This window comes from Littorina saxatilis, linkage group LG17, assembly GCF_037325665.1.
Source record: "Littorina saxatilis isolate snail1 linkage group LG17, US_GU_Lsax_2.0, whole genome shotgun sequence".
In the NCBI taxonomy this organism is placed as follows: Eukaryota; Metazoa; Mollusca; class Gastropoda; order Littorinimorpha; family Littorinidae; genus Littorina; species Littorina saxatilis.
The window spans coordinates 46,815,823-46,843,422 of NC_090261.1; the positions used below are offsets into that span (position 1 = coordinate 46,815,823).

At 40.6% G+C, this 27,600-nt stretch overlaps 2 protein-coding genes and 2 long non-coding RNA genes across 10 annotated transcripts in view; 3 read left to right on the forward strand and 1 right to left on the reverse strand.

Annotated features, from left to right (window-relative positions):
• LOC138953499 (protein dispatched homolog 1-like) overlaps positions 1-27,600 on the forward strand; it is a 75,736-nt gene that overhangs the window by 19,462 nt on the left and 28,674 nt on the right. The gene's annotated exons all lie outside the window — the stretch shown is intronic.
• On the forward strand, positions 2,878-9,401 carry LOC138953503 (uncharacterized). Of its 6 annotated transcripts, none has more exons than XR_011451549.1 (7): positions 2,878-3,282; positions 3,624-4,072; positions 4,864-5,926; positions 6,474-6,536; positions 6,868-6,965; positions 8,123-8,200; positions 9,174-9,401. It is a non-coding gene; the product is annotated as an uncharacterized lncRNA (long non-coding RNA). The 6 variants fall into 6 exon arrangements; XR_011451548.1 differs by having other exon boundaries at positions 2,878-4,072; positions 4,864-5,318; positions 5,708-5,926; positions 9,174-9,400; XR_011451550.1 differs by having other exon boundaries at positions 2,878-4,072; positions 6,489-6,536.
• On the reverse strand, positions 13,433-16,060 carry LOC138953502 (uncharacterized). 2 transcript variants are annotated; one of them, XM_070325341.1, is made up of 4 exons: positions 15,824-16,060; positions 15,270-15,454; positions 14,390-14,480; positions 13,433-13,807 (listed from the first exon to the last, which is right to left on the reverse strand). In XM_070325341.1, the coding sequence occupies exons 2-4, from the start codon at positions 15,393-15,395 to the stop codon at positions 13,464-13,466; spliced, it is 561 nt and encodes a 186-aa protein (XP_070181442.1). In that variant the 5' UTR covers positions 15,396-15,454; positions 15,824-16,060; the 3' UTR covers positions 13,433-13,463. The 2 variants fall into 2 exon arrangements, with proteins under 2 accessions (XP_070181442.1, XP_070181441.1); XM_070325340.1 differs by lacking the exon at positions 15,824-16,060 and having other exon boundaries at positions 15,270-15,561.
• Positions 16,063-27,134, forward strand: LOC138953504 (uncharacterized). Its single transcript, XR_011451552.1, has 6 exons — positions 16,063-16,323; positions 17,030-17,203; positions 17,967-18,081; positions 21,325-21,433; positions 22,517-22,609; positions 24,426-27,134. It is a non-coding gene; the product is annotated as an uncharacterized lncRNA (long non-coding RNA).

Consider the following 27,600-nt stretch of genomic DNA (forward strand, 5'->3'; position numbering starts at 1 on the left):
TTTTATTTTTATTGTTTTATTAATATAACTTATCAGCTAAGCATAACAATTTTGTTGTTGAAATTAAGTTGATTAAAAAACATTGTTTTTAAAATTGTGTTTTATATCACCAGTTGTGCATGTAAACGTGTTGTGTGTGTTTTTACAAGGTAGTCGTACATATAAGATTTATTATGTTTTGTGCGTGCGTGTGTGTGAATTAAGCCGTTTGTTGGAGATGACATGAGATATTTTCAAACTTGTTAACTGTGCATTTGCAAAATACACGTAGGAATACTTTGTGCTCACACACACCACACACACACACACACACATGTGCACACACACACACACACACACACACACACACACACACACACACACACACACACACACACACACACACACACACACACACAGTCACACACACACGCTCGCACGTGCACACACACAAACACGTGGGTACGCACATATTCACTTAGGAGAAAGGACTTTTGTAACGTCAGATTTACATAAGTATAGTTAGTTTTTTGTAAACAGTTAGCATCAAATGTGAAATTAATATTTCATTAACGTTACCTTGGAACGCTTCTCACAAAAAAAGTTTTCAAAAGAGAATTTAACAATTGCTTTAAAAATTAAAGGATAAGGATAAGATAAGGATAAGATTTTATATAGTCCTGTGAGGTTGCCCTCATGGAAATTCGGGCTGCTTTCTCCATGGGGAAAGCGAGCTGCCATACAGTATACGGCGCTACCCACACATTTGTTTTCCTGCATGCGTGTATTCATGTTTCCGAGCCCTGAGACTTTCGCTGTGAACTTGGGTTCTTTATTGTGTGCATGCGGCCACCGAGGAGAGTCTGCACGATGTTGACTCTGGGAAATAAATCCCTCGCCGAAAGTGGGGATCGAACCCACGCCGATTGCGACAACTGGTTTTGAAGACAGAAAAGCTACCGACTGAGCTATTTCCCGCCCGCCCGAAACGCTTAGTAAAATGGTCTGCAGTAAAATTTTGAAACAATACCTTTTTTATGTTAAATTTAACATTTGCCAAAATAATTCTTCATGTAGGATCAAGTGCAAAGTTCTTGGTTTGACCTGAAGTTGACTGAATTTTGCTGTGTGTACAATATTGTTTCGTTTTAAATAATTTGAGAGAGAGAGAGAGAGAGAGAGAGACAGAGAGAGACAGAGACAGAGAGAGACAGAGAGAGACAGAGACAGAGAGAGGGTTGTGGCATACAAGCATTACAAACAAGTGTTTTTTTCACCCATGCAGAGAGGCACCCCTATTCTAATCACATATACACGGACATTCACACACACACACACACACACACACACACACACACACACACACACACACACATATACACACACACACACACACACACTGACACACACACACAAACACACACACAATGAGATTTTTAAAAAAAAGTTATGGAATAATTATGTACACATCGAATGCTTAACAGAGAGAGAGAGAGAGAGAGAGAGAGAGAGAGAGAGAGAGAGAGAGAGAGAGAGAGAGAGAGAGAGAGAGAGAGAGAGAGAGAGAGAGAGAGAGAGAGAGAGAGAGAGAGAGAGAGCTCATAATTAAATTTATTACGTCAGGATAAAGGTTTTAGGCTTAGCCTAATCTTCCAAACTGTCCTTGCAGGCCTGGACTACCGGGGGGGGGGGGGGGGGGTTATGGGGGTTGCGCAACCCCACCCCCCCTCCTAGCCTAAACATGCACCTCACTTTTTTTATTATTGTTTATTTTATGCCGTTTCATGCAAGGAGCGACCATTTTTCTATCTCAGAAAATGACCTACCCATCAGCTTCAGGGGGCTTTGCCCCCTGACCCCCACAAGGGGCTCTGCCCCTTGACCACGCCAGGGGGAACATCCCCCTAGACCACCACTGGCAACCCCCCCCCCCCCCCCTCTCCTCTTAGCCTAGTCCGGCCCTGCCTTGGAACATATACAGAGAATAATTGTAAACGTAAGCAAAAGACTGCACACACACACACGCAAGCACACACGCACACGCACATGCCGCACTCACGCCCACACGCATGCACACACACAAACCGCTGACATTCGCTTACACACACACACACACACACACACACACACACACACACACACACACACAGACACACACCCATATACCCCCACATCCCCTCCACACACACATATCCCCCATACACACACACACATACTGCGTAAACTCACACACCGTGACACACACACACACACACACACACACACACACACACACACACACACACACACACACACACACACACTTGTGTGCGTTGCATATCTATGCACATGCTGAAATGAACAGAGCAGTACCCGTAAAAGGAACAGTAACTCATAAAAGTAAATAACTAGTAAAAACATTTAAAAGTATTGAACTTGTCAAATCCAGGTGCACGGAGCCCCTGGGGATTTTAGTCATACCTCAGGCAGCTATATATCCGTTAGAAGAACTACCAAGTTTCATTGACTTGCACCCAAAGAGTCAAGAACTGCGATTTTTTTACGAATTAATTTCGTACTCGGACCCGGCTGGTCTTGACCTATTTTTGGATCTAAATTTAGATTAGGTAGATCACCACATCATGTACAAAAGGACACGTCACTAGCAAACTATGTCAGACATCATCATGAGTTTGTGTAAAACAAAATGGAGGCCGGAATCACTCAGTTGAATCGAACTCCGACCAAACACCACGTAATAACTAGGTTAATTTATGCACTCGCGTGAACAAGAAAATGTCGAGCTTCACAGATGTGGTCGTTGGGTAGTTTTGGGTTTGTTTTACTACCATAGGAGGATTTTTGAACTGTAAATGCACTCAGCTGCAACAAAAACGCAAAACGAAGGTTAAGTATATATACATAAAATATTGGACTAGCAAAGTCATCAAACACAAGACCAAACAAAAACAAAAACAAACTGAGCCGGCTACTTTCGATACGAATAAAGGGTTCGCACGAGAGTTATGTCCCTTAAAAATCGAAGAGGAGACCACTCCGAAGTAAATCAAGGGAGAGCACTAGTAACTGATTTTCAACGAGCGAACTCACAAGAAAGAGCACGGGAGATTGCCAAAAAGCGGTCTACAACATCACGAAAGGAACCCACCAAGAGAGTTTAACCATAATTCAGAGAGCAGAAGACGGATCTGGACTGAGAAGTAAGCCTTCAAGAGTTTTCCATGTTATCGTATCCAGATTCGCTCAGGAGTTATCGAGTGATTTGCAACTGTGACTGCCAAGTCATCGACTATCGAGTGAGGAGTACAGCTGCCACAACTCTTTTTCACTATCACTGTCACTAGTATCCGACTATTTTTGAGATTTGCAAAGTTTATACCATTGTGAGAATCTGAATCTGATACAATTACAGTGACCATTGGGCCGTCTGGTTGTTTTTCTCTTTGAGTTTGAGTTTGAGTTTGATGTTTTTACTTTGAGTTTTAGATCTACTTGTTTGTTGATTCTATCTGGATCTGGCTGCCCCACATGGTGGTGTTCGTGGGGAGTACGTGACAGAAGCGGACTATTTCGTTAACTGTTTACAACTTATAAATTCCCATTTTGAAAACATGTATCTAGGCCTGCCTACATGACTTTTTCAGATTAAAAATCTGTCGGCAATGTGGAAAAGAGGTTGAACTGGTAACAGGAACAGTGAGCTGGGCTGAGGTGCACGAAGCCAAAGTGGGTGACAACCAATGGGAGATTTGCCCAAGTCGGTCCGCTCCCTCCCGGTCGGGGTGCACGAAGCTTTTTTCACAGGGTTGCGTACCGAATGGGAGGCTCCCGTTTGGACCAGCTAGCTAGCAGCCCCACTCAAAGAAGTTGGCACCCAAAAAAATGGCGACCGCCTTTTTCGAAATGACATTTTCGGAGATTTTACAAAAACAACGCCCAAACGAAAAGGTAGAATGGTGCCTTCCGTTCGATTTCAAGTCATGCTTTTCACATTTCCAAGCAAGATAACCGCTGAGAGTGCAGAAACGCCGCTGTTCGACTTTGAAATCTCGAATCGCAGACGACCTTCGCTTTCACAGTACAATCATAGCAGGTGAGGCAGTGTTACTCATTTCGATCAGCTCGTTTTCGTATTTTTTGTGCAGTACGATCATGTAGAATTATTGGAATCAAAGCAGGAATGACTAAGGCATGCAAATGCGTTGATTTTGTCGAAAGCTGTACGGTAGTTAGCTAGATTCTTTCTGTTGAGTTTGTTTGTATGACTGAATTTCGTCTTCAAAATCATACCACTTCTGTGATTTTCATTGTTTGTTTTGCTCATCGGCAGGAAAATCGTCAGGCAAAATATCAATCTGTTGATTGATAACGTTAAGATAAGGGATGTATCTGCTTGCAAACACAAGCGCAAGGCCAGATCTATCTGCTTCATTGACTGCCAGATTTTCATTGAATCTTCAAACTGACTCGTTTGCAGACTCTCAAATTAGATCCAGTGTTTGTATTCTTAGATTCATGATTGACCATTCAGGCTGTTTACGATGATGACGTTGTGTTTGTTTATGCTGATGCAATCTGCAGATCAAAGGGGACTGACCACAGGCTGACACAGTGATCAATACAACTTGTGTTTACCACTCAACATTTCCTTCCACCTATAACCCAAGGGCAAAAATAAAGGTACATGCTTGTGGATTCATTATGCAATTCATGTCTGTGAAGATCAAGATAGTTGTGAACTTTAACTGATTATGCTTATTAATATCAGCACCATCCTCACCTCATAACACTCTCATGTCCAACTAGCACTGTAACCAACCTTCAACCCTGCCCCCACCCCCCTATCCTTGCCCCCTCTCTGCATAATTATGTTCAATTTTTCAGAATGACCTTGTTATCACTCCAGCGTCTGACCATGGAGTCTACAGGCCATAGTCTCAGATATGATGCAGTGGTGTGCAAATCCACTAACCCGTGACCCGGGGGGAGTTAAAAATTGGCCGGGTTAGCTGAGGTCTTTGAGTAGCATTCCCGTGGGTTAGCTAAAAATTTCACAAACAAAACTCAAGATAGAGCTTCAAATGCCAACTCCTTACTAAAATGAATGGCCAAAATACATTTCCCCTTGTTTTTCATAATGAAAACAAAGCCCAAACCGAAGCCCAAACAGTAAGTACTGTTTCTAAGGCGCTTTTTCTGAAGTGTTGATCGTGTTCGAAAATGTCGTCTGCTTCAACGATGTGAGTTACATCCCTTAGTTTAGTTTTACATTTTGACCAATGAGAAAGCGCTCCCTAATTTGTTTCGGGCCACTGAAAAACAACCATGGCGTTGTTTAGGTTCGGGTTTTCTACTTCAAAAGCGGAAAGCAAAAGTGTTGAGATAAAGACTAAACAAGCGACGGACAAAGAGTACGATAGTCACAAACGTAAGAGGACGTTTCTTTCTAGTTGGTGTGATGAGTTCCCATGGCTACAGTTTGATGAGAGCACAGGAATCATGACGTGCAAGTGTTGCAAAAACTTTCCAAGTTTCGCGAATTCCAAGTCCGAGTTTGTTACGGGTTGTACAACTTATCACAAAGGAACTCTCAACTCTCATGATGGCAGCGTTGCTCATCGGCGATGCCTGATTAAGCATCAACGTGAGAAGGATAATGTGAAAATCCCCGAGAAACCCATCACATGTTTGAAGTTTCATTGTTATTGACTTACTTCTTTGTTCTTAGTTCGGACAGACTGGTCGTCGGCAGATGCTACCTTTCAGTGACTTATAATCCAATGTTTCTGTGTGTGAAACTAAGACAAAATAAGAAAAGTTGGAGTGGGTTACCTATTTTTTTCCCGGGTGAGCTGGAAATGCGATTCTACTAACCCGTGGGTGAGTTGTTTATTTTTAAATTTGCACACCCCTGTGATGGGATCAAGAGGATGCCACAATGATCAAGGTAACTTTGCAAATGCTCAAACAGATCTAAATGCAGAAGGTGATCCACAAACATGTTTGCTTAAACATTACAAGGTTACACCCAGAACAACAGCTGGCCTTAGTTGCTTATTAACTGCAAGCAACAAAGACTCTCTCCCCCTCCCCTCTTCCACCTGCAACATATATTTTCATATCCATATCCAACTTTTCCATTGCCTCTTATGTTGTATAACTGTTGATATTTAACAGTAACAAGGTTTTGTTTCCAATCAATGGCTCTGCATTTACCCTGTACACACACACACACACACACACACACACACACACACACACACACACACACACACACACACACACAAATATATTCACAATCTCTCTCTCCCTGTTTTAAATTCAGTCATTTGAATCACTAACACTTAACTGGGGTTCAGTTACTGAATCTGTGATAGTGTTATTTGGAGTAAGATTATTGACTTTTTTGCTGCGCCTGTTCTTCTTACTGTTTTTCCTATCCACATAATTCGTTTTGTCCATTAAAATGCCTGTTTTTGTTTTAATCACTACAGTATGTGTCCATATAGTTTACGCCTGAGATGTGATGGGACCAAAAGGTTTCCAGAATGAAACAGGTAACTTTTGTTTGTTTACCTGATCTTTGTCATGCAGAAGTTGGTTCACATTATACATTGCAGTGTACTGTGTTGTTGTCTTCCAAATACATTAAACATTGTACCAGTCATTACATTTAAATGACAATGCTGACTAATATCAAACCTCCCCCGGTTCCCCAACTAGCCTTCTCACATCCACCCCCACCCACCGCCCCCCCCCCCCCCCCCCCCACCCCCCCCCCCAACTCATTCACCACACTAATAAAATCATATATATATATACTGTTGCTGCTGCTAAAAGTTGTTGTGACTTGTTCTTCCTCTGTGTATATGTTTTGTGTTTCCACAGAATGCAGTTCTTCCATGCGCCTCAACGTCTATAGATCTATGGAGTCTACAACATTGTCTGAGATGTGATTTGAGCCACAGCATGTCAGAATGATCAAGGTAACTTTTTAAACACATATATAGCTGATCAAACTGAAGAATTCAAACACACAGTTTCAGTGGTTTTTTTAATGCATAAAACATTGCAACAGTCAGGGGCTTTCTCCCAATAAAGATTGTGAGGTTTTCTTTGCAAGTTGTTTCGCTATGCAGAGTGTGATGTTTTTGTTTGTTTGCTGTACTAAATGAAGATGCACAGATAAAAGAAAGTCTTGCATGTAGAGGAAGGAATATGCTTTTGGTTTTTGACAAGACAAATTTTACTCATTAGAGCTTAAGTATAAATTCCTTACATTTTGAACCAAAATGTCAGACATCACAGATCTCTCAAATTAAAACAAAAATGAGGGCATCATTCTGACTTGAACATAGACCACACATTTGATAGCCTGGTTATGTTCTGTGTATAGTGAAAACATTTCGCTTCATGAATTTCACATGTTGACACCAGTGCCTAGTAGGAAATGAATCGCACATCCTCCAATCTCCACCAAAAGAAGTCAGACGTATGTGCCCATGTTAAAATAAAGTTTTATTTTTTCCATGTAAAAACCTGGACAAACATGACAATGTGGTGTCTGATATACTGGGTAATATGATGAGGAACGTACCTTTAAAGGCCCAGTCCTTATTGTGAAAGCAGTTCTGCTCAGCTGGAATTTGGTGAATTTGTTTTTTTTTACAAGTTTTTTTTTAATGAAGTGAATTCGCAAAAAAAAATAAAGGATAACAATTTGTGGTGCACACAAAGCATTCACTGATTCAGGCTGTTGAATTTTGTCATGTGTCTTGGGAAAGGGGAAGTCTTATTCTACGTAAAAGCATCGCCAGGTTTGGGTTGAGCCAAATCGTTTGCATGGAAAGGACTGTGCCTTTTAAGGACGCATGGATTTTTCATCTATTCAATTGCAGGATAACAACACAACACCGAATAGTTTCTAAGCTATTATTTCTTTTCCTTTCTCGAGTCCCACGAAGTTCCCAATGCTAGGGCATACTTTTGTATAGAAGCTGTTCGTGGAAATGTCATGTAAGTTTTTACACTGGCGAACATGAATTTTTCAGACTGGCTAAAATGAAAGAAGTATGCATTCTTGTGATTTGTTTCTGCAAGCGGTATCATTTTCCTAATGTTATCTGATTTTGATCTCTTACAGTTTTTACCGCTAGGATATGTACAATGGGCTAATTAAACATATACGCCAGCCCACATTGCAGAACAGGATATGAACAAGGTGTGTAGCGCTGTTTGCATCATTCGTTTAAATTCAAAAATCAGACTAATTTGCCTTCTTTGGCATTATGCATAAGAAAATTCATCTTTATTTTGTGCAATGCTGACTGTAATTCTGTGTGTGTGTGTGTGTGTGTCGGTGTGTGTGTGTGTGTGTGTGTGTGTGTGTGTTTACTGATATATTGTAATTTATTAATCGGCTGAAGACGACACAGTTTCCAACTCCCCAGTGAGACTTCTTGAGTCAGTTGCATGCATGCTAGCTAACTGAGGTGTCTGCAAGAAAGTAAGGGTATTTCGTATACTTCATACTTGGTGTACATTAATTTCAGCTTCGGCATGACTAGTCCCGAAAGATGCTATTTTGTAGGTGAAATGGTCTGACTTTGGTTGTCTTTCGAAAAAGAATCCAAATTCGGGGATGAACTCAACAGTTCGAGGTTTAAAATGGAGCGGTAGACTAACGAACCCGATTTAATTCTTCAAGATTGATATTTTTGGGGTTATTTGAAGGACGTAGTATACCATAAACAACCTTAGACAATCAGTGACTTGAGTACAGCCATTACAGGCAGGAGGAGGGCATCCCCATAAAGGATTGCGTTCCTGTCATCGGTTAATTTTGCGCAAGTGTGACTCTACCATGAAGGGGTCATTTTTCCGGTCAATCGTGTTCGGCGAATATCTTCATGGTTGTTGTGCATGAATTTCACTTTGTTCATCACCATTCCACGAAGTTTCCTGTTTGTAGGTTTCATGGTTCGATTTTTTAGCTTCTTTCAAAAGTGTTCCAAAGTACCCCTCCATTTAACATGTAAACTCACAACTGTGTTGACCTTCGTCATGCATAAGCTGTAGTTAATAAACACCAAATAATAACTAATTCGGTCAACGGATGTAGAAATTATAAAAACAAAAATTGGGTTGAATTTTGTGTGCACTGTGTGTCACCATCTATGTTTGTATTTTTGCAGGCAGGCAGGGGTGGAGTTGTGATGATGCGGCGCCGGTTGACTGAAGACACACGAACCAGCATTTTTCGGAAGTGTTTGGATCACAAATCAACATCATTTCACATTGAATGGCGGCAGACATTCGAGTATATATTCTCAGCTCAGACGTGTGCTTTGAATTCGGATGTTTAAGAACAAGAGACAAACTTGAATAAAGCCTTACGAAGTACATGATTGTAACTGGAGCAAAAGTGTGTGTGTGTGTATGTGTGTGTGTGTGTGTGTGTGTGTGTGTGTGTGTGTGTGTGTGTGTGTGTGTGTGTGTGTGTGTGTGTGTGTGTGTGAAGTGCAACAGTTACAATGACGATGAGACAGAATGCTAAAGCACAGATCCTTTTATTTAACAATCTATATCGTCCTTTTTATATTTAGTCAAGTTTTGACTAAATATTTTAACATCGAGGGGGAATCGAAACGAGGGTCGTGGTGTATACGTGCGTGCGTGTGTGTGTGTGTGCGTGTGTGTGTGTAGAGCGATTCAGACTAAACTACTGGACCGATCTTTATGAAATTTGACATGAGAGTTCCTGAGTATGAAATCCCCGAACGTTTTTTTCATTTTTTTGATAAATGTCTTTGATGACGTCATATCCGGCTTTTCGTGAAAGTTGAGGCGGCACTGTCACGCCCTCATTTTTCAACCAAATTGGTTGAAATTTTGGTCAAGTAATCTTTGACAAAGCCCGGACTTCGGTATTGCATTTCAGCGTGGTGGCTTAAAAATTAATTAATGACTTTGGTCATTTAAAATCTGAAAATTGTAAAAAAAAATAAAAATTTATAAAACGATCCAAATTTACGTTTATCTTATTCTCCATCATTTGCTGATTCCAAAAACATATAAATATGTTATATTCGGATTAAAAACAAGCTCTGAAAATTAAATATATAAAAATTATTATCAAAATTTTGTTTTTCGAAATCAATTTAAAAACACTTTCATCTTATTCCTTGTCGGTTCCTGATTCCAAAAATATATAGATATGATATGTTTGGATTAAAAACACGCTCAGAAAGTTAAAACGAAGAGAGGTACAGAAAAGCGTGCTATCCTTCTCAGCGCAACGAATACCCCGCTCTTCTTGTCAATTCCACGGGCACTGCCTTTGCCACGGGCGGTGGAGTGACGATGCTACGAGTATACGGTCTTGCTGCGTTCAGTTTCATTCTGTGAGTTCGACAGCTACTTGACTAAATATTGTATTTTCGCCTTACGCGACTTGTTTTTTAAATGTTGCTGTGTTGACAAACGTTCTCCGAGCAAACGTCTATCTAATGTTTTTGTCATCACATTGAAAGAATTTCTTCTGAGTAGAATGAAGCTGAATTAAAATTTAAAGAAAAAAAAGACCCATTGCTCAAAACATTAAGAAACAGGATGATTTTGGTTCGGTCGTAGACCTAAAAGCATTACCGAGGGATTCATTCGAGGCCAGTGTATCAGTGCACATTGAAAATCTGTGAAACCTCAGATATAACTTTATAAAACAAACAGAATTTTGATAAAAATAACTAAAATTCGCAGTATTTTTTTTTATTTTTTTTTATCTCCCTCTTCACCCAACCCCAACACTAATTTCTGTGCCATAAAAGCGCTCAAAAACAGACACTCGTTAGTTTTTCGCCTCAGTGCTTATCCACATTTAGAAATATTATATCATTTATTTTTGGTCACTGCACTTCCCTTTTCTGATAATTATAGTCAAGTTTTCTTTACTTTCCCTTGGATTCCCGATGGCTCCACGGTAGACACCATGATCAGCGCATGCGCACTAAGGCCACTCAAGTCACTTTCCCGAATCTATTTATAACCTCCGACCCAGTAGGCAAAGAAACTACAATGGGAAGAAGGATAACTTCCTCATTGGGCATGCTTAGAAATGAGAATGGCTAAATACGAGTTATTCCCCTTTTCTACATGCTGACCAGGCTGTCTCCTGCTTTGTCATGACTAGTACAGTCGATCTTTCTCATGCTGTGACTTGCTTTATTTTCACATTTTCGGTATTTAAAACAGCAAACACACACACACACACACACACACACACACACCGAAGAAGTTTCCATTCTGATTCGGTTATTTTATTTGGTGCTATATGTTTGCTTCACATTGTTTCTTTTACATTGCTTTAGGTATCCCAATTCGCTAAACACATCCATAATTAATGCATGCATGGCTCATTCGAAACAGGGCAACTGAACAACTGATGCCCAATAGCAATAAATACTGAACAATAAATAGCAATAAATGATGACAGTGCCAAGTTTTTAAGTACAAAGTGAAATCATGTGACTGGACAAAGGCACAATTACAAAATACAAATAAAAAAAAATCGAGGCCCATTTTAAATTAAGTTCTCAGCTCATATGGAAGCATAAGGTGACCCTAGAAACCGAAATTGGGAGACCTCCCGCCCCCAGGGCAGACTACAAAAAGAAAAGGGGGGGGAGGGGAGCTAATTTGTGAAAAAGTATAAAAGGAATCAAAAACTGTATACATGTATTTAGTTAATACCCCAAAAATTGTATAGTATATACAATGTCAGACCCTAAAGAAAGTTTGTTAGTCATTGCTTAGGCAAAACAAAGCAAAATAGTCTGTTTACGGTATCCCGACCAACCCTATTTTTCCCCCGCCGACCCTAGACTTTTTTTTGGCATTTGGAGAAAAAGAAAAAGAAAAAAAAATCAATTTTGTTCCTGTTTTTTTGCAAAATAATTTAAAAAGATGGTTATAAAAAAAAAAAATTATGAAAATCCGACCTACCGACCCTCTTTTTGTGTGCCTATGTTACTGTAAACAGACTAAAAGGTACATCACAAACATCACACCAGGGATGCTACTCCCCCCTTAAAAATAGCCATGAGTCATAGGTGTGACGTTTGAATCTTTTAGCTAAATAAAACCATAGGCAATTGATCGGAAATATCAGGAAAAATCTTAACAAGTTTATCATTTGTTTGCTTGGACCAATCCTCTTGCCGAAGAGTTTTACAGTAAAAATTGATTTTACGTCAAAAATATCACAGGAATATCGAATGTTGAGGTAAGGCTGGGATAGCCAAGTTCAAGAATAACGGAAGGTGACTGTTGAATCTTTTTGAAAATGTATAAAAATATAGATGGTAGACAATTCAAAATTAAACAAGAGGCGAAGCCTTCAAGGCTCACGTAAGAAATCGACAAACAGTAACACAAACTCAATCACTCCGTCACACATACACACACACACACACACACACACACACACAGTAAGCATAGGTGAAACTGTGCAAGAAAGCGAGACCCTGGATCTGCCAAGTAGTCTCGGCCCGCTCACAATAACAATGACCGAGACGTTCAGTAATTCCTTTGCGTGACGTCTAACCCTCTTACGTCATAATGTGACGTCTTCAAATAGTTTCTATCACACACGTCAAACACTTTTGACCGAGACTGACGTAATCCATAGACTCGGAAATGTTAAAGTTTCTATCACACACACACACACACACACACACACACACACACACGCACGCACGCACGCACGCACGCACAGACAGACAAAAGTTAGCATCGCATAGGCTACACTTCGTGAGCCAAAAAGGACTCTCGGAGCATGGACTTAATGAGTCAAAAATTAAAGAAGGCTCTATGAGCCGAAGTACATGTTTTGTCTATTGTCTTTTTTGGCTCACGTAAGTGTAGCCTATGCGATCGTAACTTTGTCTGTCTGTGCGTGCGTGCGTGCGTGCGTCTGTGCGTGTGTATGTCTGTGGTAGAAACTCTAACATTTGAAGACGTCACATTACATTGACGTCACATTATGACGTAAGAGGGTTAGACGTCACGCGAAGGAAGTACTGACAGTCTCGGTCATTATTATTTTGAGCGCGCCGAGACTAGTTGGCAGTCGTGTCCTTGTAAGTAGGCTACATGCAGACAGACAGATCTAGATCTAGTGTCTCGCTTTCTTGCACAGTTTCACCTATGCTCTTTCTGTGTGTGTGTGTGTGTGTGTGTGTGTGTGTGTGTGTATGTGTATGTGTGTGTGTGTGTGTGTGTGTGTGTGTGTGTGTGTGTGTGACTGTGTGTGTGTGTGTGTGACGGAGTGATTGAGTTTGTGTTACTGTTTGTCGATTTCTTACGTGAGCCTTGATGGCTTCGCCTCTTGTTTTAATTTTGAATTGCCTACCATCTATTTTTTTTATACAATTTTGGACCCTCTTTGTACGGAGAGAGTTGCAAATTGTTAATCACATTCTCTCATCTCATTGACTCTCCTTCAGCTCCTTGGTAACATGCGTTCCCGTCTCTGCCAGGATTGGACACAGCAGCAGATAACCGGTAAATATGTAACAGGCATAAATGGCAAAATAGCTCGCCTCGCCTGATAATATATGAGACAACTGTTCTATTACAAAGTCTTTCTTGGGAGGCTTGGCTAATTTACTCGCTCGTTTTACACGGGGTTCCATCGTTTTCTTTTCTAATCGGAAAACCTTGCTCCTCAGTTTGTTGACCTTCTGCCAAAGTTCCGCTTCACGAGGGGATGGGGAGGATGACGACTTTGATGCTTTACATCCTATGTCCTCCAGGATCGCCTGAATGTCATCTAAAAAAGAAAACACACACACAAAACACATAAAATAACATCTTTACGTGTGGGAACTACAGGTACAATTTCATTCATCCATGCATCCGCCCTATACAGCTTCTTCTTCTTCTTCTTCTTCTGCGTTCGTGGGCTGAAACTTTCACACGCACTCATTTTTTTGCACAAGTGGAATTTTACGTGTATGACCGTTTTTACCCCGCCATTTAGGCAGCCATACGCCGCTTTCGGAGGAAGCATGCGGGGTATTTTTGTGTTTCTAAAACCCACCGAACTCTGACATGGATTACAGGATCTTTTTCGTGCGTACTTGGTCTTGTGCTTGCGTGTACACATGAAGGGGGATAAGTCACTAGCAGGTCTGCACATAAGTTGACCTGAGAGATCGGAAACATCTCCACACTTAACCCACCAGGCGGCCGCGACCGGGATTCGAACCCTCGACCTTCCGAGTTAATAGACCGACGTCTTACCACCCCGCCACAGCGCCCGTCACCCTATACAGCAATTATCAACTATGTAATGGATGGGTTTAAACATTTTTTGATGTCAGGGTGTTCTTCATGGTTAAAAATCTCTTACCTGGTTGAACAATTTGTGCATCAGGCGACAGGTCGGTGCTGGCTTCATTTGTAGCTACCCTTTGCGATGGTGGCTTCCTCCCACTAGCAACCTGCAAATGCACAGCTCTTTAACTGACAAACTCACAACCAACACCCAGTCCCAATGAAACAATTCTCCCAATTTCATGGCATTGGTCTTAGGCCACACAAAAAAGTGTATGTTTCTGGTAAGGCAAAACAAAAAATTATCTGTTTACGATATCCGGACCGACCCTATTTTTTTCCCACCGGCCCTAGACTTTTTTGGGGCATTAAAAAATAAAATTAAAATATTCAGATGGCTAAAATACAAAAATAAAAAGCCGACCTACCGACGCTATTTTGGGGGGGCCTATGTTACCTTTAACAGACTTTTTTTGTGGCCTAACATGACTAAAGGTGGAGATTTTTTTTCTAAACTTTTTTTTTAAAACCATCTTTTTAACTTATTTTGTTGAAAAACAGGAAAACAAGTGATTTTCGAATACCCCTTTTATTTTTGAAAATGCAAAAACAAAAGTCTAGGGTCATCGGGAAAACATAGGTAGGGTCAGGTGACCAGAAACATACAACTTTTTTGTTGTTGACGCCGACCCTATACTTTTTTTGCCATTTGGGGCTGTTTTTTGGCAAAATAAGTTCATCATATCATCATAATCAAGACGTCAATCCAAAATAAGTAACTTTTTTTTGTTGGCCTTATCATTATTTTGCGCTAAATGCAAACAGGCATTATTTGATGGGAACAATGCTGGTTTTGTTCCAATTCTTACATCAGCCTCAAACTTGTCATTACTCAACCTGCATTTATTAGTGTGCTTCTTTGATTTGCAAAAACCTAAAACCAATAAATAAATAACCTTCGGTGGTGGATTGGGCACTGCAAACAATGTCGGGACAGCATTCCACACAAGTGATCCTCTCTGCAGGATTGTTTTACTGGTTGGCCTCAAAGTGATCAGTACAAAGCTTGAGACCTTGAACATCAGCTGGCTGCAGCTTTTCAAAGTCCTCTCGCCTTGTGAATTGCATCCATATTCTGCACCTAGTTTGACAATAAAAACAACAATGTTATTGTTAAACTAAGCAAAAAGGAAAGACAAAAAAAGCTAAATCAGATCTTCAGTCTAAATCTAACGCTCTGCCTGAACGCAAAACGGATGAGTGATGTACCTTTGCACTGTAGTTTTCCCGTAAGCAAGGTTTGATAAAGGTTTCGGCAAATATGCCCACGGGTAGTTTGTCATCAAGTGTAAACTGTTGTTTTGTACTGACTGCTGACTCACACTCACAGTCGTAAGTACTCGCTGACGCTGTACAGCCTGTAGTCTACTGAGTGAGTTGACTCGAGCTATTGCATTCATTCTCATTCTGAAGAAGGTAAACCTGATGAAATAATCACTGCACAACCCACCTTTTTTCTTCTTTAGGGAACTTGTGGAAAGTTTTCCCGAAGCAGCTCTGTTTGCAACGGGCGTTCTTGCAACAAAAAGCCGAGCACAATTTACCACCACCACGCAAGCGATCGGTACCTACGCGATCCGCCATTTTGTTTTCGCCGCCAGCATGTGACTAGGGACGATAACCCACAAACACTTTTTCGCATTTTCTTCGCAAGTTCCACGTCTTCCTTTTGTACAGTGTTTGCAGTAGGGTAAATGACCGAGACGGCTTCGTGCACCGCGACCAAGTGGGAGGGAGAGACCCAAGTCGGTTAGCCCCCAAGAAGGTGACAACTCTCACCAAGTTACCACCCAATGGTTGTCACCCGCTTCGATCTTCGTGCACCTCAGCCCTGGTTGATCAACTTGATGGCATGGCTGTACCAAGTCATTCAATTGGAACGGAACCGACAAAAACACCAATGTTTCCATTCTTCTTTGTGCTGAAAGTTTACACTGACAGGGACAACAAGTAAGTGACATTTTAAACTCTTGTCTTAAATTACCTGTACCACTTGTATATAAGGCAACAAAAAAAAAATTGTCTGTTTCTGGTCACCCGACCGACCCTAAATTTCGGCGCCGACCCTAAACTTTTTTTTTCCAAACTCAAAATTTTAATTTTTTTTTTTTGGTGGTAAAGGACAGGGTGAGAAAATGAACAACAAAAACGTGTGAAAACGAAAGTCCGCTGACGATTTGTAAATGTGTTGAGTGTCTTGTCTCTATGTATAGTGAATCCAGTCTCTTTGCGCGATTTTTAAAGTTAGTTTTATTGGTCTACATTTGGGGTAAAAAAATAAAAAAAAAAATAAAAAAATCCCTACCTACCGACCCTATTTTTTTTAGCCATGTTACCAGAAACAGACAATTTTTTTTTTGGCCTAAACACACACACACACACACACACACACACACACACACATACACACGCACACACACACACACACACACTGACACACACACATATTCAAACATCAAGTTTTTCTGTTCACTTTCAGTGATGGACGGCCTATCTGGTGGCCTGTAATTATTCCAGTGTCTTGGGGGCACAAGAGGCAAAACTGTTTGATGTTACTTTTTGTGTTTTTATTTCTGCATGCTTTATTTGGATTACTACAAAACCTCTTTTTATTCCTTTGTGCAAATCTATTTGACCTTTATTCTTTTACTTTTAGTGAAAAACAAAACTGCCTGAGTTGGTGGGGGAGCTTCTGGACTCCATGTCAAAAAACAGTCGGCAGGGTGATGACAGATGGCTGTACCAATGAGTCATTCAGATAGAAAAGGAAGCAGACACCAAGGATTCCATTCTCTGTGCTGAAATTGTGAAAAGTTGTACTCTTTAACCAGTAAGTTAATTATTAACAACAAATTATAAAATGTAAAAACCCTGTTTTTTCTGACATTTCAAATTTAATGTAATTTGCAATACGGTACTAGCATAGCTGAATTTGGTATTTATGATCCACTGTTGTGTAATGTTTGCAACACACACACATACATTCAAATATGTCTGAATCAGTGATGGACATTTCTTGTTTGATTCACTGTCTTGGATCAAATTTTCAAACAAATTTTGCTTTTCTTGGGTGTGTGTTTGTTTTTGTTTAGCCCTTAATTGTGATGCACAGACACACACACACACACACACACACAGTCACACACACACACACACACACACACACACACACACACACACACACACTTAAAGACACACTCCCTTTTAGGACCTTGCTTTTTTCATATTTTCTGTGAATAACCTTTGTGAATCATCAATCAATGGCCTTTTTAAGACACCCAGGGCCTATTTTTCTCAGATATTTTGAGGTCTAACAAGGGGAGTTCCACTGTATGAGCAAGCCTTAGTTCTATGTTTAAGTATAACAATGGGTGAAGTGCATCTGACTTTATATTTGTCATATCATTTTAAAAGCCCCTAACAAGTTTTGTTGATCATCATTATAAAAATACAGTCATGAAATTTCTGGCTGGATACTCAGTCCTCTCTTGTGTTACAGATGCTGTGAAGCGACAGGAGGTGCTCCTTCGGCAGATAAGGACAACAACAAAGAGTTTTGTATCACTTTATGGAACTTGTTATATATCTTTCAGGGTCCTAAATGGAGGGTTTCACTGGAGCAGTGACTGTTGGACAACAAGTGCAGGGTGTGTTTGGACCTCCTGGATCAACATGTGTGCAGAACTGCTGAGGGCTTGAACTTCATGGGTGTGTGTAGGAAATTTCATATTAGATTTTGATATTAACATATTCCTGTGGTGCTATATAAGTAGAGGTTACATGCCGAGTCTCAGTGATTATTAAAAATAATGGTCGAAGTTAGCGGATCATGAAAAATGCGAGCTTCAGCGAGCTTTTTCATGACCGCGAACTGAGACCATTATTTTTAATAATCACTGAGACGAGGTGTGTAACCTCTTTATTCCCCCTTTCTTCAGTTATTCAAAGAAAACAGGAGTTTTTGTGCGAAAGTTTGATCGAATCCGAATCACTCAACCAGTCAACCTGCGCAGGCGATCGATTAATGCGCGGTTGTATAGTTCCGTGCAAATCATTCCATTCTGTTAACACTTCTTGTCAGTTTCCCTGTTTTAGACTAAAATCAAGTACACAGATAAGCTGTTATTCTGCTGTGGCGGTAAAGGCAGATATTGTGTGTTCTGTTTATGATTTAGTATCGCTAAAGATAATGTTCTTTCGTCAAATGGGACTAGCAGACGAACTTTTGCACCCGTGTTCCAACGTTAATTACTGTATGAAGTTCAGTTTTTTGGGGAAAATAGTGTATGAAACCGCTTTATGTTGTTTAAATTGATGAGATGTGTGCATTTGGTTGCGTGTGATCTGTTTATAAAATGAAATATTGTTGAAAACTGACCGTCGGATTGCAGTCAGTGTTGTCGAAGAAACTGCGTTAAAAGAAGGGGAACTACTCTTGTCGGCAAGAGTATGAGTTACTTGCCTTGGGAATTTGCTTGTGATGAACGGTGTGTGCACAGCAGATCTATATTCAGAAAACAACCGAACTCATGGATTTTATATGGAGATTCATGTGTTCAGGCCTGTAGTTGTTAATTTAAATGCGGTATGTTTGTATTGTTTGCTCCAGAGATGTATATTTCGTACGTATAGAGCGTTTTGAACTTTTCAGTCGCAAAAGTAGTACCAAAACAGAACAGCTTCTCAACCCATTGCACTATCGAGGATTCAGGCTGTTGCTGGCTCGTTATTTGTTTGGTTGCTGGGTCATTATCGAAAAATAACTAGCTCTACAAGTTTACAGAGGTAAAGAAGCAGAGGGGGGAATAATTTAAATTATATGAGTAAATGAATATGTCTGTATGAATGAATGTACGTATTTGCTGTGTCATTGTGGCATAGATATATAGACCTATAGCAATAACAAGACATACATGCTGTGAATATATGCTTTTATGCTCTTCTTGTACAAATCTGAATTAACTGAAATTTTTCTTAATGGCCAAGCACAGCCAGCTCTTTTCGACCTTTACATAGGGCCACAGTCAGAGATTGTAGAGTACACACAGACCATTCATACTTCTTTGCGCTAAGGTAGGACTGCAGGTTATGTTTTTATTACGGCTTTGTCAACATACTGTTCTGATCGATGGCCAACAATCTGCTGAAACCTCTCTTGTGTTTGGTGTTCCTCAAGGTTCTGTGTTAGGCCCGGTGCTGTTCATTATGTACACAACACCGCTGACAACTCTCATAGAGAATCATTGTGTGCTACACGAAATCTTCGCAGATGATACGCAGATCAATCATTCCGCATCACATGACAAGTACCCAGATTTGGTTCTGTCGCTACAGGAGTGTGTGAGAGATGTCGGGGCATGGATGGAAGAGAACAAACTCAAACTAAATGACGACAAAACTGAAGCCATGCGTTTTTCATACTCCACGCCTACCCATGCTAAGTCTATTTCAGAACTCCCACAGGCCATCTCTTTGAACAATATTGACATCAAGTTCTCGGATACATCTCGTGATCTCGGAGTCTTTTTTGACAAAGATCTTAGCATGAAACAGCATGTAGTCCAAACATGTAAAGCAGCGCGAATGGAGATCCGGCGTATAGGTTCCATTCGACAGTACCTTACCGAAGACGCAACCAAAAGACTAGTCTGTTCCGGCATACTATCTAGATTAGACTACTGTAATTCACTGCTCGCTGAATGTCCCAAATCTGTCACCAAGCCCCTGCAACTAGTCCAGAACGCTGCCGCAAGACTCGTGTTTCGAACACCTATGAAACAAAGCGTCACGCCTCTACTCAAACAGCTACATTGGCTTCCAGTCGAACAAAGAATTAAATACAAGATCTGCTGCATTTTCTATCAAATTGCCGCGGGCACGGCTCCACAGTACCTGTCCGATCTCGTGCAGAAAAACAATCCTGAAAGGGTTGTCCGCTCTGCCTCCCAAAATAAATTTGTCAAAGCTCCTAAGTATCAGAGGGACGATCATGGTGGCCGCTGTCTTTCAGTCGCAGCTGATCATATCTGGAACAAACTCCCTTTGTCTCTACGTCTCAGTCCATCTCTGCCTTCTTTCAAAGCAAATCTCAAGACTCACCTCTTCAGAGAAGCATTCTATGATGATGTAGTTGTCGCGACCCTGTAAATGTGCACTTTCGGATGAACAATGTTTACTATGTGTGTGTGTGTGTGTGTGTGTGTGTGTGTGTGTGTGTGTGTGTGTGTGTGTGTGTGCGTGTGTGTGGACATGTGTGGGTGTGTGTGTGTGTGTGTGCATCATAATTGTTGTGTATACTGAGAGTTCGTTCCTGTAAGAGCCTCTGGATTTTTGTAACATTTATGTTTTGTTTTTGGTTTTTGTTGTAAAGTGTTTATGATTGTGTTCTATTCCGTCAATGGCGTCATTCTGGTAATGATGTTGTTATTGCTGTTGTAAAGCGCTTTGTGTGTTCGAAAGCGCTATAGAAATCACCATTATTATTATTATTATTATTATACTGTCATTTCTGTCCGGCTGACAGTGCTGCAAACATTCATTGAATTGAAAAATGTGTTCGTTATTGTTTGTGAACATCTTTTTTTAAAAGACCTGGAAAAAAGCCCCAGAACAGATTATATAATACATGATAATATGTAATTGAATTTAAATTTTCTTTTCAAATCAGTGTCTTTTTACAAACTAGCCTTTGTTATTTTTATGAGTTTAAGTCAGATATCAACACATTCTGAATGCATAGTTCAGTCTTGAGTGGGAGAATGTTTGAGGCATAAATTGCTTTTGACAACAACAAAAGTTCCTGGTTAAATAGAGAAGCTCCCCCAAAATCATTTTATTACACATGCCTAAAGCCAGCATAGTGCAAGCAGATTTATTTGTGTATGTGCTTGTATGTATAAAGACAGATAATTTGTACAAGTGTTGGCTCTTCATTTTTAATTATTTTTTCAGGATCCTTGGGGGGTTCCACTGTATCTGTGACTTTTGGACAACATATCGAGTTCTGGTGGTTTTTTGACCTAATGGATCAACATATGTGCAGACCTGCTGAGTGCTTGAGGTAAATTGGTGCATTTAGATATATTGTTTTGCCTACCTGAGAGATACCACCCATGTGTCATGATGTGATAAATGAACCATCTCTTCACAGGCGTGTCTATCATGTAAATGAGGTTGGTTCAAACAACATGTCTGACAGGGATTTCATTTTCCACTGCTTATGCAAAATCTCCGAGACAAACTTCATTCTCAAAACATTCGCGAGAAAATGACAAGCCCAAAAGTGTTCCGAGAATGACTTTGCATCTGTGACTTTGTAATCATGAGCAGTGGAATATATAAGGTCCCTGCCAGACTAGCTTGCCATGACCTCAATGATATTCCCACATGTGGGTGTATGGTTTAGTTACTACATGGGTTATCTCTCCGGTACGTAGGAATTGAAAACAGAATACTTCATGGCTTGCTGTGTGGCAGCAGATTTACACTTATTGCTTTTCAAATATTGAAATATTCACGACGGGCGCAGTGGTGTGGTGGTAAGACGTGGGCCTCATAATCGGGAGGTCGTGAGTTCGAATCCCGGTCGCTGCCGCCTGGTGGGTTAAGAGTGGAGATTTTTCCGATCTCCCAGGTCAACTTATGTGCAGGCCTGCTAGTGACTTAACCCCCTTCATGTGTACACGCAAGCACAAGACCAAGTGCGCACGGAAAAGATCCTGTAAACCATGTGGGAGTTCGGTGGGTTATAGAAACATGAAAATACCCAGCATGCCTCCCCCGAAATTGGCGTATGCTGCCTGAATGGCAGCCATACACGTAAAAATCCACATGAGTGAACGTGGGAGTCTTAAGCCCATGAACGAAGAAACAGAAGAAGAAAAAATATTCACTTTTACTTGTGTAAACCCAGTAACACACAGTAGGCTATGTAGTGTTCTCTATTTGTATCATTGAAACGCTTCTGTCCCGTCAATCACACTTTAAATTGCCGTATATTTTGGATGACATATGCCACCCCTTTGGTATTCCACTGATAATAGTTTAATGTTTTAGCTAAATAGTTTCAGCTAATCGCTATGGAGTATGCAAACACTGGAATTATATGCAATGAAACACTCAAGCTGCTTTCTCTTGCTTATAGCTGAGAGCAGCACTGCAGCTCAGTGACTGTCGGGTGGAGGATCCATAATGGATCAACATGAGTGCAGACCTGCTGAGCGCCTTATCTTCTTGGGTGTGTATAGATGTATATAGGCACAGTAAGCCTCCCGTAAACCATCACAGAGCTCCCCGAGCGTCTACATACAGTACAAGCATACTTCCATTTAAACGCTCACCGAACGGGAACATCCTGGCTGCTTTCTGTCGAGCGTGAAAAATTTTCAAAGAATTTATTTTCGTGGACTTGGTCCTCTACAACAATGGCGCCTCGTTTTGGTGCTGGACGGCTGTTATGAATATTCAATACCGGAAATCACGCCCGGACAGTAAGCCTCCCGTAAACCATCACAGATACTGTCAGGCTTTTACACACAGTACAAACACCCTTCCATTTGAACGCTCACCAAACGGGAATATCCTAGGTGCCCTACGTAAAGAGCGAGCAATTTTTAAAGAATTAATTTTGCCGATTGAACTCAGGTCAAAAATGAGTTACTTCCCTTCGGGTCTCATTCTATCGATGTAAACTTGCCATAGCCGTGGATGGATGATTATCAGAATGTTTTTGGACCGTGGTGCGTTTTTGCGCTAGACCTAACTTTTAAAATCTAAATAATAAATTGACAGCTTGTCACACAAACATTCTTTAATCATAAAAGAATTCTTTTTTCATCAAGACAAGATCAGTACAATTCGAAGTTGTGAAAGTTTGAAAAAAGAAAAGCCCGGAAGCAGGGTCACGCAAGGGTCGTAGCAGACGGCGGTTTATGCATATATCACCGTTCCTCTCAACAGTCAAAAACCATCGCTAGAGTTTTTGTGAACCACAGCCGTTTGTTTCGTGCATAAAAACGTGCTATTGTAGATAAGCTCACATGGAGTCGCATTCAAATGACTAACTGACGACTACATTGTGAAACAAGAGGCGAAGCCTTCAAGGCTCACGTAAGAAATCGACAAACAGTAACACAAACTCAATCACTCCGTCACACACACACACACACACAGTAAGCATAGGTGACACTGTGCAAGAAAGCGAGACACTAGATCTAGATCTGTCTGTCTGCATGTAGCCTACTTACAGACACGACTGCCAACTAGTCTCGGCCCGCTCAAAATAACAATGACCGAGACATTCCTTCGCGTGACGTCTAACCCTCTTACGCCATAATGTGACGTCTTCAAATGACGAAATGTTAAAGTTTCTACCACAGACATACACACGCACGCATGCACATACGCACGCACGCACGCACGCACAAAGTTACGATCGCATAGGCTACACTTCGTGAGCCAAAAAGGGAAACTTGATCACACGGGTTCACGATGGCTCAGGGGTAAGATAAACCACGCACAAATAAATTATTTGAAAATTGTTCGCTCTTTATGGAGGGCACCTAGGATGTTCTCAATCGGTGAGTGTTTAAATGAAAGGGTGTTTGTACTGTAGTCTGTGTGTAAAAGCCTGACCGTATCTGTGATGGTTTACGGGAGGCTTACTGTGCCTTCAATTGTATTCATAAATTCACACACACACACACACACACACACACACACACACACACACACACACACACACACACACACACACACACACACACACACACACACACACACACATACTGACAAAGACATTCATGCCTGCACACACGCAAGCACAAACATACACGCACCAGCACGTTTCAAACCCCCACCACCACCACCGTCTCAGTCGGAGCCTTTAGTCATCATAATACACACACAGACGGACACAACTTTTAAAAGTTAGATATATATGCACTAAAAGCCACGGCACTTTAAGGTAGGTTTCATTATCATTCTCTTAAAGTTTGGCCCTCTTTGCTTCAGTCTGCATGTTTTCTCATAGTCATACTGCTGTGTCATTGCAGGTTTCATTCCATGCTCTGGTGTGGGTGTCATAAGCAAGAGAGCCTCCTGTTCACTTCCAGCAGATGACTGCATGGTGAAGGACCTTGATGCCACTTACAGACGTCAAAGCAGCTAGCTAGATGCCATTGGAGAACAACCAAAACTATTCAGCGGGTGCCATCGGCGAACATAAATACAAGTTACAGAACAGGAAAGCAGATATCACTGGCAAAGGGAACCGGACAGCAGCTACAATAAACTTAATCAGATGCCTGTAGCAAATAATCTGGACACCAATCACAAATCAAACAGATGTGGAGGACAGAGAACATTTCATGTGATTATTGCCACATATATAACCCTGTTTTGAAAAAAAGGGACATAACGCCACACTATTTACTTTCTGGTTGCATGCTGAAAACTCTCCATTGGACATTTAGTGAGTTTTGACTCACCAGGTCAGGAGAATGTCACTGATGGGGAGCATAATTAGGCTGACTTACAATGGGTAGACAGAATTGAACATTGTTGTTTTCTTGGATGGTTTTCGGGATAGACTTTACAAAGTTAACATACTGCTATGGTTTAATCAATTTCAAACATGACCATATTTGGCATTTTTTCAAAACCACATTTTTGACAAATATCAAGGATGTGTTGCGAAAGCATGTGTTTTTATTTTTCTGAAATGTTTTGAAAGCTAGATTTTTGATACTTTACAGGCTATTGAAGTTGGATGACCTGTAGATGTGACCCATGTAAAATTGACCCTCATAAACTTTTAAGTTCACAGAAAATAATAATAATAACAGAGAAATGGTATTATTTTGAATGTGTTTGAAGCAAGATCGTTGTAACTCAATAACCCCCCGCGGGTTAGGGGGAAGAATCTACCCGATGCTCCCCAGCATGTCGTAAGAGGCGACTAACGGATTCTGTTTCTCCTTTTACCCTTGTTAAGTGTTTCTTGTATAGAATATAATCAATTTTTGTAAAGATTTTAGTCAAGCAGTATGTAAGAAATGTTAAGTCCTTTGTACTGGAAACTTGCATTCTCCCAGTAAGGTCATATATTGTACTACGTTGCAAGCCCCTGAAGCAAATTTTTGATTAGTGCTTTTGTGAACAAGGAACAATTGACAAGTGGCTCTATCCCATCTCCCCCCTTTCCCCATCGCGATATAACCTTGAATGGTTGAAAACGACGTTAAACAACAAATAAAGAAAGAAAGTAACTCAATAACTTTATCTGTGTAAGGTCACACACATACAGGGTTAGATGACATCAAGTCAGCTTGATAGTTTGCATTATTCAAGTTCAGATTGGGGTAGAGTTCCGGTCAATAATAAGGACAATCATTGTCTCCTTTGATTGTTCACAGAGTTTTCATGTACTGATGTAGGCATGGTCACTTTCAAAGCTAATCATAGAAATTTAACTTGGTTGTAGGGGAGATAATTTTGAGAAAATATGTGTTGTGCTAAAGATTAATTCCCATAAAGAAGAGTGGGCAGGTTTCACGGTAATCAGACTCTTTGATGTGTGTAAACTTTGCCTTGAAATTACTTGCTTACTGTGTTGATTTTCATCATTTTTTCTGCTTGGCATGAGTAAGTATGGTATTTGCAATACAAAAAAATAAATAAAAGCTAAAATGTTTGTGTTTGAGCAATTATTTGAGCGAGTTTTTCGAAGCGAACGTGTGAATCCTGACAGACACCATTTCCTTCTGTCACATGACCCCATCTCAAAGTGTGATTCAAGCAGACACGAAATATCACACAAAACATATGATAATGGGGTTATTAATTCAATTAATACACAAGGTTAGTCTCTGACTAGATAAAATAGGGAAAAAATATCAAATGGGAGCATAAAACCGTTTCTGGAAAAATTTTCAATCGCCACCGAAAGTGTCTGTCAGTAAAAAAAACACGTGCTTTGTTTGCAAAGCAAAGCCTAATTTTACACATCGCGTGCTTTTGTCTGTTATTCTTGCTTGTGAACATCATTTTATTGATGTTCTTCACTGGAAAGCAGGTGTATCATCAACAGTATCACAAAATCGCAAAGAATGAACATTTTTGTTGTGATCCGACCGGTGTCTGTAGACGGAATCACACGTTCGGCAAACTTCGTTTTTAACGGAAATAACCGAGCCTTTCATCGGAAACGACGTTTCAACCGCTTCATATCGTCTGCAGGAAGAAAAAGAGGAATGCGATACCCAGTAAGTAAAACATTTAATCGTTTTTAGTGCCTTTTGATCAAGTTTTGTTGCGTCTGTCAGCAACGTTCGGCAACCCAACGTTCGGCACAGCGACGCGCGCATACGGATTTGCAGCATTTGCATTCGGAAAGTGAGGGATTTGTGAGTTCGTTTGCATAATTTCAATCGCTAGTAGGTTTTCCCTTCGTCTCCCATTGTTGTGTTTGCATGTTATTGGCATTTCATTGTGTAAATTGAAAGTTTGTGAGTAACAGTAGTACAATCTGTCGAACGTTGGCGACGCTGACAGACGCAAATATCGAACGTTGCCTTCAATGACAGAAGGGCTTGGCGATCATACTTTCGATTCGTAGGAACACAATATGGAGACAGCAATGTGCGCTCGTTACCACAACGGTCATGAACCGGTGTAACACGAAATTTTTACTCCACGAAAAATTGACTCCGGAGTAAACTTCCAGTAAAAATCTTGTACGAAAAAAGAACTCCACAAGGAACGAAATTTTTACTCCCCAAATATTTACTCCCAGTAAACATCTCGTACGAGAAACTTAGGGTCTACTCCTTCGTTTATAATTCGCGCAATATCCCATTTACGTGCAATCCCGTTTTGCCGCCGTCCCATTTTGGCGACATTTCACAAGCCAAGCGTCATCTTACTATCGCATCCCATTTTGGCGCAATCCCGTTTCGCCGCTATCCCATTTTTTTTATTTTTTATTTTTTATTTTTACATTTAGTCAAGTTTTGACTAAAATAATGTTTTAACGTAGAGGGGGAATCGAGACGAGGGTCGTGGTGTATGTGTGTGTGTCTGTCTGTGCGTGTGTATGTGTGTGTGTGTAGAGCGATTCAGACCAAACTACTGGACCGATCTTTATGACATTTGACATGAGAGTTCCTGGGAATGATATCCCCGGATATTTTTTTTTATTTTTTTCGATAAATACCTTTGATGACGTCA